Source organism: Eubalaena glacialis, chromosome 3 (assembly GCF_028564815.1).
Source record: "Eubalaena glacialis isolate mEubGla1 chromosome 3, mEubGla1.1.hap2.+ XY, whole genome shotgun sequence".
Taxonomy (NCBI): Eukaryota; Metazoa; Chordata; class Mammalia; order Artiodactyla; family Balaenidae; genus Eubalaena; species Eubalaena glacialis.
In genome coordinates this window covers 61,376,987-61,392,868 of record NC_083718.1, presented here as the reverse complement: position 1 = coordinate 61,392,868, position 15,882 = coordinate 61,376,987, and the positions used below count along the sequence as shown (strand labels likewise).

The following is a 15,882-nucleotide window of genomic DNA, read 5'->3' as shown; positions in this document are numbered from 1 at the left end:
ACCTCTCCTACAGAAGTCTAAATCTCTTAATACCTTCAAAAGCATTAGGCTTTAAGTATCCTATCACTTTCATTTTATTTTCTTGGTGGGGGAAGATATCTCTTCAGTAATCTTTGTCCTCTTATTCTAAGAGATACTGACTGCTCTCCCGGCCTTAAACTGGGATCTACACCATCCTAAAAATTCCCTTCTTTTTCTGGTTAGATTGGATTCCCTGCTTCCTGGATTTCCTGTCTACTTCTTTGTTAGTTTGTTCCCATGTTTGATGGAACACATCTTTTAGTAATTGTCCCTCCCCCCCCCACAAAAAAAAGGAGAAAGGGAGGTAAAATATTTTCAGATTTTGCATGTCTGAAAATATCTTTTCCTACTGTCACATTTATTGGTAGTTTAGAATTCTAGTCTAGAAATTATCTTTCTCTCAGAATTTTGAAAACATTGCTCTGCGGGTTTTTAGTTTCCAGTTTGCTGCTGGGAAGATTGATGCTGTAATGATTCTTAAAACTTTTTTTTTTAATAGCTGTTTTTTAACTTCTATGGGAGCTCTTTAGGATATTTTATTTGTTCCCAGTATTATGAAATCTTATACTTATATGCCATATTGTGTGTGTGTATGTGTGTGTATGTTTTTCATATTGTGTTGGGCACTTGATGGGTTCATTCAATCCCTAAATTCGTCTTTCACTTATAGGACATCTTATTGAATAGTATGTCCCCACATCCCCAACTGTTTCTGTTTGTCATTCTCTCTCTTATTGGAATGCCAATCATTCAGATGTTGTTTCTTCCGAATCATTTCTCTAGTTTTAAAAAAGTTTTTCCTTTCCAATTATTTACTTCTCTTTCTTTTGTTTTCTGGAGGGCTTCCTAACTTTGTATTCCAACATTATTATTTCTGCTCTCATATTTTTAATTATTGAAAATTCTTTTTGTTTGTTTAAAAATTTCCTTTTATGGCATTCTATTTTTGTCCCATGAATGCTATGACCTCTCCTTTCTGTCTGAGGATATTAATACAAGTAATAGTTTTCTTCTGTATTTTGCATTATCTTTGTTTTCTTTAAGTTCAGCTTTATAATGTTTATTTGTTTTGGTCTCATATTATTGAATCTCCTTGGCTGTCCATTCATATTTAAAGGTGAAATATTATCAGGTGGTTGGAGTTCTGTGTGGGTGTTCTTGAATTATGGAATGATAGACTTCACAGCAGAATGATTTATTAGACTATTTTAATTATTGTTCCTTTGAATATCAATATATATGTTTTTCTCTTGGAATGGTTAGTATCCCCAGACCATTGTTCCAATCTCTTGCTTGGGGGGTTAAAGTCTGCCAGCCATCTCTTTCTTGAAGTCAAATTAAGGAACTGGCCTGGGGAGGGGGGTCCCTCCCATTCTCTATGTAGAATTTTACTTAATCATCCTCTTTTAATACCAGATCCATCCAAACTGGGCCAGGTGCCTGTGAGTTCAGAGTTTTTTTCTAGTTCAATCTTTCCAGAGAGTAAACCTGCACTGTCCTGCCAGGAAGGACCAGGGCAGCTCCTAGCTATGTTACCCATGGAAATCTGACTGCTTCCATCCAGTACTTCTATTTTCAGCTTCAGCTGCTACCACTACTCTCCATAGTTTTCAGAGCTTTCTGTCCCCCAGGTCTTGAATCTTACTGAGATGCTGTGATGTAAATTATTTAGTTTCTGGGCGTCTCCTGTTGTTGGCTTTCTCGGATGCAGTTTTCCTCTTTCTCTGATATGTTAAGTTGGTTAGCAGTCATACAGCTAGATTTACTGTTTCAAAAATTTTCTGCATTCCTTTCCCATTTTCTTTGACTTTCTTGGTTTACGCCTTTTAAATTAAAAAAAAAATTATTTTTTTACCACGATAAGCAGTATATTGGTTAAAAGCATGGACTCTGGAACCAGACTGCCCAGATCCACTTCTTATATGACCTTGGGAAAGTTATTTAGTCTCTCTCTGCCTTAGTTTCCTCATCTTAAAAAATTAGTAGTTAGAGTACTTTTTAATATTAAATAATTTCCAATGCTTTATTTTACAGATGAGGGAAGCTGAGACCCAGAGAATTAATTGACTTGCCTTGAGACTAGAATCCAAGGCTCAGAATTCCTATTTCAGGCTTCTTTATATTAAGTCATATTTCCTTTTCTGTGAGTTTATTTTTGGGGATGATGGTATCCTATATGTAGTTTTCTTCTTTTTATGTTTTTGACCTCAGGTACTCAGAACTGGATCAATAATAAGCTCTGGTTCATGACACACCCATATCATTCGTCCATGTGTAGCCTATTTTTTTGTTTTTAATAATGTGATACATAAAAAATTAAAACATCCATATTGTGTGCAATCCCTGGGAGGAAAATTTAAATGTATCATTTCCATGTATGCAGAGTACAAAAATAAACTCATACATTTAAAAGTATTTTGGTGAAGCAGCTATTTGTTTTTTTCTCTCCTGAATCAAGAGTTATCTTATGGATGGGTGGTTTGCAACTCTCTGCCTCAACCCGTTGACATTCACCAGACTGGGGTAGTAGTGGATTAGAAAACAAAGTAAGATGGAGAGGAACAGGGAAAGAACCAGGATATGAGTGCTTTGCAATTAGCATTGAGACATACATGTCTCTGAAACTTGTTAGTATTCTGCAAATTGTATAATGTGGGGTATGTTTGTGATGCAGGTCTAAGAACCATTGGAGTCATCACCAAACTGGATCTTATGGATGAGGGAACGGATGCCAGGGATGTCCTAGAGAATAAGCTGCTGCCGCTTCGCAGGGGTAATGTACTGTGTCCTGTACAGGACTTCCTTTGATGATGTGGCAGAGAAAAAACTGGGAAAACAATGGGAAGCTGGATTTTAATGCCTCCACAGTTGTGAGGAATGTATTGATGATTAGTTAAACATTTTACGGAATGGCATGGTGTTCCCAAATGATGTATTAAAAATTATCCAAAGGGAGAAGTATTCCTTCAAATAATAAGAAAACAGGAAAAGGAAGGTGTTTGAAGGGAGGGTATAAATATCCATCATAGACTGCATACATGTCTACTGTTTAAGTCGGAATTATTTACTTGCCTGCTATATGACAAAACTGCTTAGAGATTTACTCTATTTAAATGCACAGATCTTTTAAGGACAAAGGACATTATTTTGTTAATGCTAAAAAATCAACATTAGCCAAATCATCCAGCCGTTGTTAAATACTGATATCTCAAACTGAGTTTTGTAAAGGGATCTATTCTTCAGGCCCTGAAATAATTTTGTTTTTCTTATTCAGCCTCTTCAAAGCTTTAAAATTTCCCCAGAATAAATCAAAGGTGTCCCAACTCCATAGGTGTGTGTTTTGTTTTAGGTTACGTGGGGGTGGTAAACAGGAGCCAGAAGGACATAGATGGGAAGAAGGATATAAAGGCTGCCACGTTGGCAGAAAGGAAATTTTTTCTCTCACACCCGGCTTACAGACATATTGCTGATCGGATGGGGACCCCACACCTTCAGAAGGTCCTTAATCAGGTAAAGATGTTTTCTTCAAGCAAAAAGAACAATGATAAAATATGTAAATGACTATTGGAATCCATATTTCTTATTTTTATACTCTTTTTCTAAACTAAGACATTTAGCATAATGATAGAAATTAAAAAGATGAATATGAATACTTGGATCCAGACTGTTACCATTCTAAGTGACCAGACTCCACCTTAATATTATTGAAAAAATAGCACACAAAGCAGAAATACATATTTATTTGGAACAGTGAGCAGGGGAATACATTTTAGCACATGTTTGCTCATAATATATAGTTATCTTAAGGAGTTAAACTTGTATATCTCTGAAAAGTCAGTCTCTTGGCATCTGTTTTTGAAATATCAGTCTGTGATGGTTAGGTTAAATTTTCTGTATGGTTTTGTTTAGGATTGATTTGTTCCTTAATTTACAATTTGAAAATACATAAGCAATTATTGATCTACATTCCTCTAAGAAGCTTTTCCAGATAATCCCTTTCCCTGTGACAGATAGAATTAGGCCCTCTGCCTCCCCTCGTCCCACGGACGTACACATTTCTTGCATAAAAATTCAGCAGGCTTGGCCACATATTTTCCTTCCCTTAGTAGAGTTAAGTGTCATTGTCATTGAGTGTAGAGCTCCCACCCCAAGTTTTGATCACATTGACTCAAACAGTGAGCAGCTTTTCTCACAAAAAGCACTCTGAAGGGGAACTTCAAGATAGCGGAAGAGTAAGACGTGGAGATCACCTTCCTCCCCACAAACACATCAGAAATACATCTACATGTGGAACAACTCCTACAGAACACCCACTGAACGCTGGCAGAAGACCTCAGGCCTCCCAAAAGGCAAGAAACTCCCCACGTACCTGGGTAGGGCAAAAGAAAAAAGAAAAAACAGAGACAAAAGAATAGGGACAGGACCTGCACCGGTGGGAGGGAGCTGTGAAGGAGGAAAGGTTTCCACACACTAGGAAGCCCCTTCGCGGGCGGAGACTGCAGGTGGCGGAGGGGGGGAAGCTTCGGAGCCATAGAGGAGAGCGCACCAACAGGGGTGCGGAGGGCAAACCAGAGAGATTCCTGCACAGAGGATCGGTGCCGACCAGCACTCAGCAGCCCGAAAGGCTTGTCTGCTCAGCCGCTGGGGTGGGCGGGGGCTGGGAGCTGAGGCTCGGGCTTCGGAGGTCGGATCCCAGGGAGCGGACTGGGGTTGGTGGCGTGAACACAGCCTGAAGGGGGCTAGTGCACCACAGCTAGCCAGGAGGGAGTCCGGGAAGAAGTCTGGACCTGCCGAAGAGGCAAGAGACTTTTTCTTGCCTCTTTGTTTCCTGGTGCACGAGGAGAGGGAATTAAGAGCGCAGCTTAAAGGAGCTCCAGAGAGGGGTGCGAGCCGCGGCTATCAGCGCGGACCCCAGAGACGAGCATGAGACGCTAAGGCTGCTGCTGCCGCCACCAAGAAGCCTGTGTGCAAGCACAGGTCATTATCCACACCGCCCCTCCCGGGAGCCTGTGCCGCCCGCCACTGCCAGGGTCCCGTGATCCAGGGACAACTTCCCCGGGAGAACGCACAGTGTGCCTTAGGCTGGTGCAACGTCACGCTGGCCTCTGCCGCCACAGGCTTGCCCCACATCCGTACCCCTGCCTTCCCCCAGCCTGAGTGAGCCAGAGCCCCTGAATCAGCTGCTCCTTTTACCCCGTCCTGTCTGAGCGAAGAACAGACGCCCTCAGGCGACCTACACGCAGAGGCGGGTCCAAATCCATCGCTGAACCCCAAGATCTGTGCGAAAAAGAAGAGAAAGGGAAATTTCTCCCAGCAGCCTCAGGAGCAGTGGATTAAATCTCCACAATCAACTTGATGTACCCTGCATCTGTGGAATACCTGAATAGACAACAAATCATCTCAAATTGAGGAAGTGGAGTTTGGGAGCAACGATATTTATATTTTTTTCCCTTTTTCTCTTTTTGGGAGTGTGTATGTGTATGCTTCTGTGTGTGATTTTGTCTGTATAGCTTTGCTTTTACCATTTATCCTAGGGTTCTGTCTGTCCGTTTTTTTTGTGTGTTTTTTTTTTAGTATAGTTTTTAGCACTTGTTATCATTGGTGGATTTGTTTTTTGGTTTGGTTGCTCTCTTTCTTTCTTTTTCTTTTTTTTATTACTTAAAAAAATTTTTTTAATAATTATTTTTTATTTTTTATTTTAATACCTTTACTTTATTTTATTTTATTTTATCCTCTTCTTTCTTTCTTTCTTTCTTTTTTTCCTCCCTTTTATTCTGAGCCGTGTGGTTGACAGGCTCTTGGTGCTCCAGCCAGGTGTCAGGGCTGTGCCTCTGAGGTGGGAGAGCCAAGTTCAGGACATTGGTCCACAAGAGACCTCCCAGCTCCACGTAATATCAAACGGGGAAAATCTCCCAGAGATCTCCATCGCAACGCCAAGACCCAGCTCCACTCAATGACCAGCAAGCTACAGTGCTGGACACCCTATGCCAAACAACTAGCAATACAGGAACACAACCCCATCCATTAGTAGAGAGGCTGCCTAAAATCATAAAAAGGCCACAGACACCCCAAAACACACCACCAGACGTGGACCTGCCCACCAGAAAGACAAGATCCAGGCTCATCCACCAGAACACAGGCACTAGTCCCCTCCAACAGGAAGCTTACAGAACACACTGAACCAACCTTAGCCACTGGGGACAGACACCAAATACAGTGGGAACTATGAACCTGCAGCCTGCGAAAAGGAGACCCCAAACACAGTAAGTTAAGCAAAATGAGAAGACAGAGAAACACACAGCGGATGAAGGAGCAAGGCAAAAACCCACCAGACCTAGCAAATGAAGAGGAAATAGGCAGTCTACCTGAAAAAGAATTCAGAATAATGATAGTAAAGATGATCCAAAATCTTGGAAATAGAATGGAGAAAATACAAGAAACGTTTAACAAGGACCTAGAAGAACTAAAGAGCAAACAAACAATGATGAACAACACAATAAATGAAATTAAAAATTCTCTAGAAGGAATTAATAGCTGAATAACTGAGCAGAAGAACGGATAAGTGACCAGGAAGGTAAAATAGTGGAAATAACTACTGCAGAGCAGAATAAAGAAAAAAGAATGAAAAGAAATGAGGACAGTCTCAGACACCTCTGGGACAACATTAAATGCACCAATATTCGAATTATAGGGGTCCCAGAAAAAGAAGAGAAAAAGAAAGGGACTGGGAAAATATTTGAAGAGATTATAGTTGAAAACTTCCCTAATATGGGAAAGGAAGTAGTTAATCGAGTCCAGGAAGCACAGAGAATCCCATACAGGATAAATCCAAGGAGAAACACGCCAAGACACATATTAATCAAACTATCAAAAATTAAATACAAAGAAAAAATATTAAAAGCAGCAAGGGAAAAACAACAAATAACACACAAGGGAATCCCCATAAGGTTAACAGCTGATCTTTCAGCAGAAACTCTGCAAGCCAGAAGGGAGTGGCAGGACATATTTAAAGTGATGAAGGAGAAAAACCTACAACGAAGATTACTCTACCCAGCAAGGATCTCATTCAGATTTGATGGAGAAATTAAAACTTTACAGACAAGCAAAGCTAAGAGAATTCAGCACCACCAAACCAGCTTTACAACAAATGCTAAAGGAACTTCTCTAGGCAGGAAACACAAGAGAAGGAAAAGACCTACAATAACAAACCCAAAACAATTAAGAATATGGTAATAGGAACATACATATCGATAATTACCTTAAATGTAAATGGATTAAATCATCCAACCAAAAGACATAGACTGGCTAAATGGATACAAAAACAAGACCTGTATATATGCTGTCTACAAGAGACCCACCTCAGACCTAGGGACACATACAGACTGAAAGTGAGGGGATGGAAAAAGGTATTCCATGCAAATGGAAATCAAAAGAAAGCTGGAGTAGCAATTCTCATATCAGACAAAATAGACCTTAAAACATGGATTATTGCAAGAGACAAAGAAGGACACTACATAATGATCAAGGGATGACTCCAAGAAGAAGATATAACAATTGTAAATATTTATGCACCCAACATAGGAGCACCTCAATACATAAGGCACATGCTAACAGCCATAAAAGGGGAAATCGACAGTAACACAAAATAATACTAGGGGACTTTAACACCACACTTTCACCAACAGACAGATCATCCGAAATGAAAATAAATAAGGAAACACAAGCTTTAAATGATACATTAGACAAGATGGACTTAATTGATATTTATAGGATATTCCATCCAAAAACAACAGAATACACATTCTTCTCAAGTGCTCATGGAACATTCTCCAGGAGAGACCATATCTTGGGTCACAGATCAAGCCTTGGTAAATTTAAGAAAATTGAAATCATATCAAGTATCTTTTCCAACCACAATGCTGTGAGACTAGACATCAATTAAAGGAAAAAATCTGTAAAAAATACAAACACATGGAGGCTAAACAATACACTACTTAATAACCAAGAGATCACTGAAGAAATCAGAGGAAATCAAAAAATACCTAGAAACAAATGACAATGAAAACACGATGCCCCAAAACCTATGGGATGCAGCAAAAGCAGTTCTAAGAGGGAAGTTGTTAGCAATACAATTCTACCTCAAGAAGCAAGAAACATCTCAAATAAACAACCTAACCTTACACCTAAAGCAATTAGAGAAAGAAGAACAAAAAAGCCCCAAAGTTAGCAGAGGAAAGAAATCATAAAGATCAGATCAGAAATAAAGAAAAAGAAATGAAGGAAATGATAGCAAAGACCAATAAAACTAAAGCCTGGTTCTTTGAGAAGATAAACAAGATTGATAAACCATTAGCCAGACTCATCAAGAAAAAAAGGGAGAAGACTCAAATCAATAGAATTAGAAATGAAAAAGAAGTAACAACTGACACTGCAGAAATACAAAAGATACTGAGAGATTACTACAGGCAACTGTATGCCAATAAAATGGACAACCTGGAAGAAATGGACAAATTCTTAGAAATGAACTACCTTCTGAGACTGAAAAAGGAAGAAATAGAAAACATGGACAGACCAATCACAAGCACTGAAATTGAAACTGTGATTAAAAATCTTCCTACAAACAAAAGCCCAGGACCAGATGGCTTGACAGGGAAATTCTATCAAACATTTAGAGAAGAGCTAACACCTATCCTTCTCAAACTCTTCCAAAATATAGCAGGGGGAGAAACACTCCCAAACTCATTCTACGAGGCCACCATCACCCTGATACCAAAACCAGACAAAGATGTCACAAAGAAAACTACAGGCCAATATCACTAATGAACATAGATGCAAAAATCCTCAACAAAATACTAGCAAACAGAATCCAACAGCACATTAAAAGGATCATACACCATGGTCAAGTGGGGTTTATCCCAGTAATACAAGGATTCTTCAATGTACACAAATCAATCAATGTGATAAACCATATTAACAAATTGAAGGAGAAAAACCATATGATCATCTCAATAGACGCAGAGAAAGCTTTTGACAGAATTCAACACCCATTTATGATAAAAACCCTCCAGAAAGTAGGCATAGAGGGAACTTTCCTCAACATAATAAAGGCCATATATGACAAACCCACAGCCAACATCGTCCTCAATGGTGCAAAACTGAAACCATTTCCACTAAGATCAGGAACAAGACAAGGTTGCCCACTCTCACCACTATTATTCAACATAGTTTTGGAAGTTTTAGCCACAGCAATCAGAGAAGAAAAAGTAATATAAGGAATCCAAATGGGAAAAAAGGAAGTAAAGCTGTCACTGTTTGCAGATGACATGATACTATACACAGAGAATCCTAAAGATGCTACCAGAAAACTACTAGAGCTAATCAATGAATTTGGGAAAGTAGCAGGATACAAAATTAATGCACAGAAATCTCTTGCATTGCTATACACTAATGCTGAAAAATCTGAAAGTGAAATTAAGAAAACACTCCCATTTACCATTGCAACAAAAAGAATAAAATATCTAGGAATAAACCTCCGAAGGAGACAAAAGACCTGTATGCAGAAAACTATAAGACACTGATGAAAGAAATTAAAGATGATAAAATAGATGGAGAGATATACCATGTTCTTGGATTGGAAGAATCAACATTGTGCAAATGACTGTACTACCCAAAGCAATCTACAGATTCAATGCAATCCCTATCAAACTACCACTGGCATTTTTCACAGAACTAGAACAAAAAATGTCACAATTTGTATGGAAACACAAAAGACCCCCAATAGCCAAAGGAATCTTGAGAAAGAAAAACGGAGCTGGAGGAATCAGGCTCCCTGACTTCAGACTATACTACAAAGCTACAGTAATCAAGACAGTATGGTACTGGCACAAAAACAGAAACATAGATCAATGGAACAGGCTAGTAAAGCCCAGAGATAAACCCACGCACATATGGTCACCTTATCTTTGATAAAGGAGGCAAGAATGTACAGTGGAGAAAAGACAGCCACTTCAATAAGTGGTGCTGGGAAAACTGGACAGCTACATGTAAAAGAATGAAATTAGAACACTCCCTAACACCATACACAAAAAAATACTCAAATTGGATTAAAGACCTAAATGTAAGGCCAGACACTATCAAAGTCTTAGAGGAAAACATAGGCAGAACACTGTATGACATAAATCACAGCAAGATCCTTTTTGACCCACCTCCTAGAGAAATGGAAATAAAAACAAAAATAAACAAATGAGATCTAATGAAACTTGAAAGCTTTTGCGCACAAAGGAAACCATAAACAAGATGAAAAGAGAACCCTCAGAATGGGAGAAAATATTTGCAAATGAAGCAACGGACAAAGGATTAATCTCCAAAATTTACAAGCAGCTCATGCAGGTCAATATCAAAAAAACAAACAACCCAATCCAAAAAAGGGCAGAAGACCTTAATAGACATTTCTCCAAAGAAGATATACAGATTGCCAACAGACACATGAAAGAATGCTCAACATCATTAATCATTAGAGAAATGCAAATCAAAACTACAAGGAGATATCATCTCACACCAGTCAGAATGGCCATCATCAAAAAATCTACAAACAATAAATGCTGGAGAGGGTGTGGAGAAAAGGGAACCCTCTTGCACTGTTGGTGGGAATGTAAATTGATACAGCCACTATGGAGAACAGTATGGAGGTTCCTTAAAAAACTAAAAACAGAAATACCATATGACCTAGCAATCCCACTACTGGGCATATACCCTGAGGAAACCATAATTCAAAAAGAGTCATGTACCACAATGTTCACTGCAGCTCTATTTACAATAGCCAGAACATGGAAGCAACCTAAGTGCCCATCAACAGATGAATGGATAAAGAAGATGTGGCACATATATACAATGGAATATTATTCAGCCATAAAAGGAAACGAAATTGAGTTATTTGTAGTGAGGTGGATGGACCTAGAGTCTGTCATACAGAGTGAAGTAAGTCAGAAAGAGAAAAACAAATACCGTGTGCTAACACATATATATGGAATCTAAAAAAAAAAAAAGAAAATGGTCATGAAGAACCTAGTGGCAAGACGGGAATAAAGACACAGACATGCTAGAGAATGGACTTGAGGACACGGGGAGGGGGAACGGTAAGCTGGGACCAAGTGAGAGAGTGGAATGGACATATATACACTACCAAACGTAAAATAGATAGGTAGTGGAAAGCAGCCGCATAGCACGGGGAGATCAGCTCGGTGCTTTGTGACCACCTAGAGGGGTGGGATAGGGAGGGTGGGAGGGAGGGAGGGAGGGAGGGAGACGCAACGGGGAAGAGATATGGGGACATATGTATATGTATAACTGATTCACTTTGTTATAAAGCAGAAACTAACACAGCATTGTAAAGCATTTATACTCCAATTAAGATTGAAAAAAAAAAAACACTCTGTAACTTTTATCTATGAACTTAAATCAGTCAAGTAATTATCGAAAGTTCTGATTGTTCCCTCCTAGAAGGTGTCAGTAGAGGCTAACGCAGTAATAGGCTGCTTGTTACATTATACCTGAACCATTTGGGCAAAACAATTGAAGAAGTTTTAGAAAATAAAAAACAGTGGTGCACTTCTATTTCAAGCGACATAGTACTTCTATTTTAATGTGAAATTTGTACTTTTAAATTAAGGGTAGATGAGTATTTGGAAGCCATGAAGCAGTGATAGTTGTGTCGTTTAAAAATTATGAACATGTTTTAGAGAAGGAACACTGGTTTGTCATACAAGAACCATGATAGTCTATCAATATATTTAGCTCTGGTAAAATTCTTTTTTGATTACTGCTTTCATGCCTGTATTGGTTTAAGAAAAAAAATGTTAGAGAAATATCACTAAGATGATTAGAAAGATAAAGTTAGAAATAAATTAAGTTGTGAATACTGGATGGATATGATTGACCATTTGGTTACTACAGGTGACCCCTAAATTATGGCATAACTGATTCTGGTTGACTGAAAATTGAATAAATGTTATACTGAAGATCTTTCATTTCCTAGATAATCCATTTCTCTATTGCTTCAAGGACCTTCACACTGTGTTTGAAATTAAGATAATTTTATTGCTGATTTAATGTGCACCAACACCTCTGACCCTGAGCCAGTTACTATGGTAAAAACTGGAAGAGAACAGGACAGTTTTGAGGAATAGAAAGGAATATTATTATGGCTGGAGTGCAGAGAATGAGGGAATGAGTTGTAAGAGATGAATTTGGAGATGCAAGCAGTGGCTGGATCCTACAGTGTTTGTAGGCCAAGTTAAGGATTTTGGCTCTTATCCTAAGAGCAGTGGGGAGTCAGTTGTTTAAGGAATCTGAGAAGGGGAGTAACACAGTCATATCTGTGGGTTACAAAGGATTATGGTGGTTGAAGATAGGAAGATCAAGAGTAGAGATGAGAGGACCACTTAGGAGTCAAAGTGAGAAATGATGGTAGCTTGGTCTCGGTTAGGGCCAGTGGAGATGGGAAAAGAAAGCAGATTTGAGAAATGTTTTGGAAAATTGAGAACTTGGTGGTAGATTAACTCTGGTGGGTGATGGAGAGGTAAAGTCAAGGATAACTCCCAAGTTCCCAGGTTGTTATGAAGTCATCAAAATGGAGAACCCTGAAGGGAATATTAGGTACTTTTTTTCAGACATGCTGAGGTTGATGCTTCCAAGAGGAGAAGTCAGGCAGGTGGTCTAATACATATACCCTCACCAAAGATAAGAAGTCTGGTCTTTAGATAACATGTCCATAGCCACAGGTGTTTGAATATTTATTGAAACCATGGATGAAATGATTGCCTTAGTAGAGAACAGACAGTGACCAAAGAAGAGGTGTAGGACCCACATTTGAGGAATATCAATATTTACAGGTCTGGCAGAGGAGAACAACTTGGCAAAGGAGATGGAGAAGGTATTCAGAAAGGTTAGGAGAAAAATGACAGGAGCTGGGGTCACAAAAGCTAAGGAAAGAAGTGTTTTAGAAAGCTAAGAGTGGTCCACAGTATTGCTTTGCTATTGAGATATATGAGAAACAAATGGTAGAAACCAAGTATTTTGATTATTTACCACTCACATGGCAGTCAGGTGGCTATTGGTTTCTCATGGTTACTGTTACTCTTAGATTTGGGGGTTTGTGTCTTGTGGAATTGCTACTGGGAATGCAGTCTTCTCCATTCTTTTGTTTTCTGCTTCAGAGCCATAATGGCAGCACATGCCAGGGGAATAACATGATAAGTCATAACTGTGGACAAGGGTATAATATAGTATGAACTATTGACAATTAAATAACTATAGATTTATTGAATAGATATATCCAGGTAACCTCAGATGAACATAAAAATGATTTAAAATGGTTCTTCAGTCAGTCTGGGTCTATTTATTCCCCTTACTTTAAATTTATTATTCTTTTTCCTACATTTCTATGAAGTTGATATTCTTTCTCTTGATTCTGAGTTTATTCCTTAAGCAGTTCAAGAAGATGATCTTTTTTTTTTCCTTTTAATTCAGACTTTCCTTAATTACACTGTAATAGAAAGAACATCAGGCAGAGAGCTAACCAGTCTGGGTTTATATCCCACCTTTGTTCTCAATTAATTGTGTCCCTCTTAGAAAATCTCTTGGAGAATTTTTTATCAGACTGAGCTTGAGGTGCCAGCAGATGACTTCAGTGGAAATGCCAAGCAGGTGGTTAGGTAGAGATATCAACAAGAAAGCTTATGTGCAGCCTGTTGAGGGTGTAAGCCAGTGACTAACCACAGTTGGACTGGGGCCTAAAGGTGGAGGTGAGAGGAAACGCCTGCCTGAGCTATAAAATGGAGAGGAACTTAACAGCTGACAGGTACCTCTGAGCTCCACCAGTGGTAAGACATTTGGTCCTGAGAACTCAGGCAGCACCTGTAACTCTCCATTTCCTTCATTTGTACCACATTCTAACTTAAGGTTCCTTTCGACAAGGTAGCTGATCTGACAAATCAATCCATGTTAAGGTGTTCTTAGGCAGCTTCATTAGTAACATTAGCTGCCTTTTAACAGGGTATCCCAGACGTAAAAAGATTGTCCGAGCAAGTGACTTTAGCTGAAGGAATTTTGAGCTTCGCCGTAGGGCAGTGGATGAGAGAGTTGGAGTTATCTGTCTACACAGTCAGTCTCACATGTATGTATGGCTTTTTAAGGTTTTGAATGACCTGGAAAACAGTGAAGGGCGATTTTTGTCTTCTGAGTTGATCTTCAATCTGTTGTATGAGTGTATGATTTTGTTTTGTTTTATTTAGCAACTTACCAACCACATTCGAGACACCCTACCTAACTTCAGGAACAAACTGCAGGGACAGTTGCTGTCCATAGAACATGAAGTAGAAGCCTATAAAAACTTCAAGCCAGAAGACCCCACCAGGAAGACCAAAGCATTGCTGCAGTGAGTTACCTTTCCCTTCTCTTGTTCAGCATTTTAAACTAACTCTTCAGTTTTCTTTTTCCTTAGTCTATTTGTCATGCCATTTTCTAGGTTTTTTCATAAAAGTAAAGTATATGAGTGAGGCTTTGTATATGTCATACAATGAGCCTTGAATCTTTGTTTTCTAAAAGAATAATTGTTGGTATTAATTCTATTATTATAAATTTAACCAATGCCCAATCCTATGCCCAATTTTATATTGTGTTTTTATAATTGGATTCAGTAAATGAGCAAAACCAATAGTGATAACTCAGCAGGGTTTTTTTGCCCTTAGTCTTTAGAAGTGGGCTAAGTTCCTGTAGAAAAGCAGCTGTTTCTATTGTTGTCACTTGTAGTTATTATCTTTTTATTTCAGTCATTTCATATACTCTATCTGTGTGTATTTTTCAATGCAATGAGAACCAAGGATTTAATTTAAAAAAAAAATACACACAGTAAGAACACATTTAAATTATTTTCCTTTTTGGTAATGATTTTAATGTAGCCCTTTAGAAACACAAATGTGAAAACTGCCAAGTATCTTTTTATTCCTTCATGATCTTTCTGTGTTATCCTTGGGTTATTAGATTTATCCCTGAGGGTTCTTGGGTTAGGATAGCAGAGTTGTTGGAGAATTGCCAGCCCCTTATGTCTTTTATCCTCATTCCTTCTTTCAGCCCCTTTCAGCCTCATCTATTCTTTTATCCCTGTGCCGCAAATTGCCTCTCTCTCCACCAGAAGACCCCCACTGACCAGCTTACATTCCAAGACATCTGAAGTCCATCTCTAAAGATGATGCTTGCCACTTCTTATGGCCCCTTTCTCCCTCTGCGGTCCTGTAATCAAAATACCCTTAATCTGGCATTTAAAATGCACAACATAATTCCTTTTATTTGTGGGGAAATTTCTAAATGTTCAAATTAAGTAACACATTAAATGCATTATCTTATATTCCTCCATTTAAAAAAATAATAAGATCATACGGAGGAAAGAATTTTTTTTCTTGGATTCATCTCTTTCCTAGTTTATCTTTTCTTTTTATTCTTGGCTTTGGTTAAGCTCCTATAAAAACTCTCTAAGTTACAGAGAAAGGAAAGCTATTTCTGTTTAGGCCCTAGGTCATCATCCTAACACCCAACTGAAACTATTCTCTTTGCAAAGACTGGATCTTGCCTCTGTAATTCTGTTGGACTCAGGTTACAATTTTCCACAGCTGGATTCTTCCCTTGTTAGGGAGATGATTCAGCTCCTTCTTTCCTTTTTTCCTTCTTTCCTTCCTTCCTGCCTTCCTCCCTCACCCCCTTTTCTTCATTACTTCCTTCTTGCCTTGCTCTCATCTCTGTGTATCCTATTTGATGACTGGCTCTGTGCTAACTACTGGGAATTCAATAGTGAATAAGATTTTAACC

The 15,882-nt window shown here is 38.7% G+C and overlaps 1 protein-coding gene across 6 annotated transcripts in view; it reads left to right on the top strand.

Annotated features, from left to right (window-relative positions):
* DNM3 (dynamin 3) overlaps nucleotides 1-15,882 on the top strand; it is a 572,001-nt gene that overhangs the window by 195,451 nt on the left and 360,668 nt on the right. For all 6 annotated transcript variants that reach the window (XM_061185713.1, XM_061185709.1, XM_061185710.1 and 3 more), the window contains exons 5-7: nucleotides 2,696-2,794; nucleotides 3,371-3,531; nucleotides 14,313-14,455. In XM_061185713.1, the coding sequence (XP_061041696.1) occupies nucleotides 2,696-2,794; nucleotides 3,371-3,531; nucleotides 14,313-14,455 (403 nt within the window). The remainder of the gene's footprint in view (nucleotides 1-2,695; nucleotides 2,795-3,370; nucleotides 3,532-14,312; nucleotides 14,456-15,882) is intronic.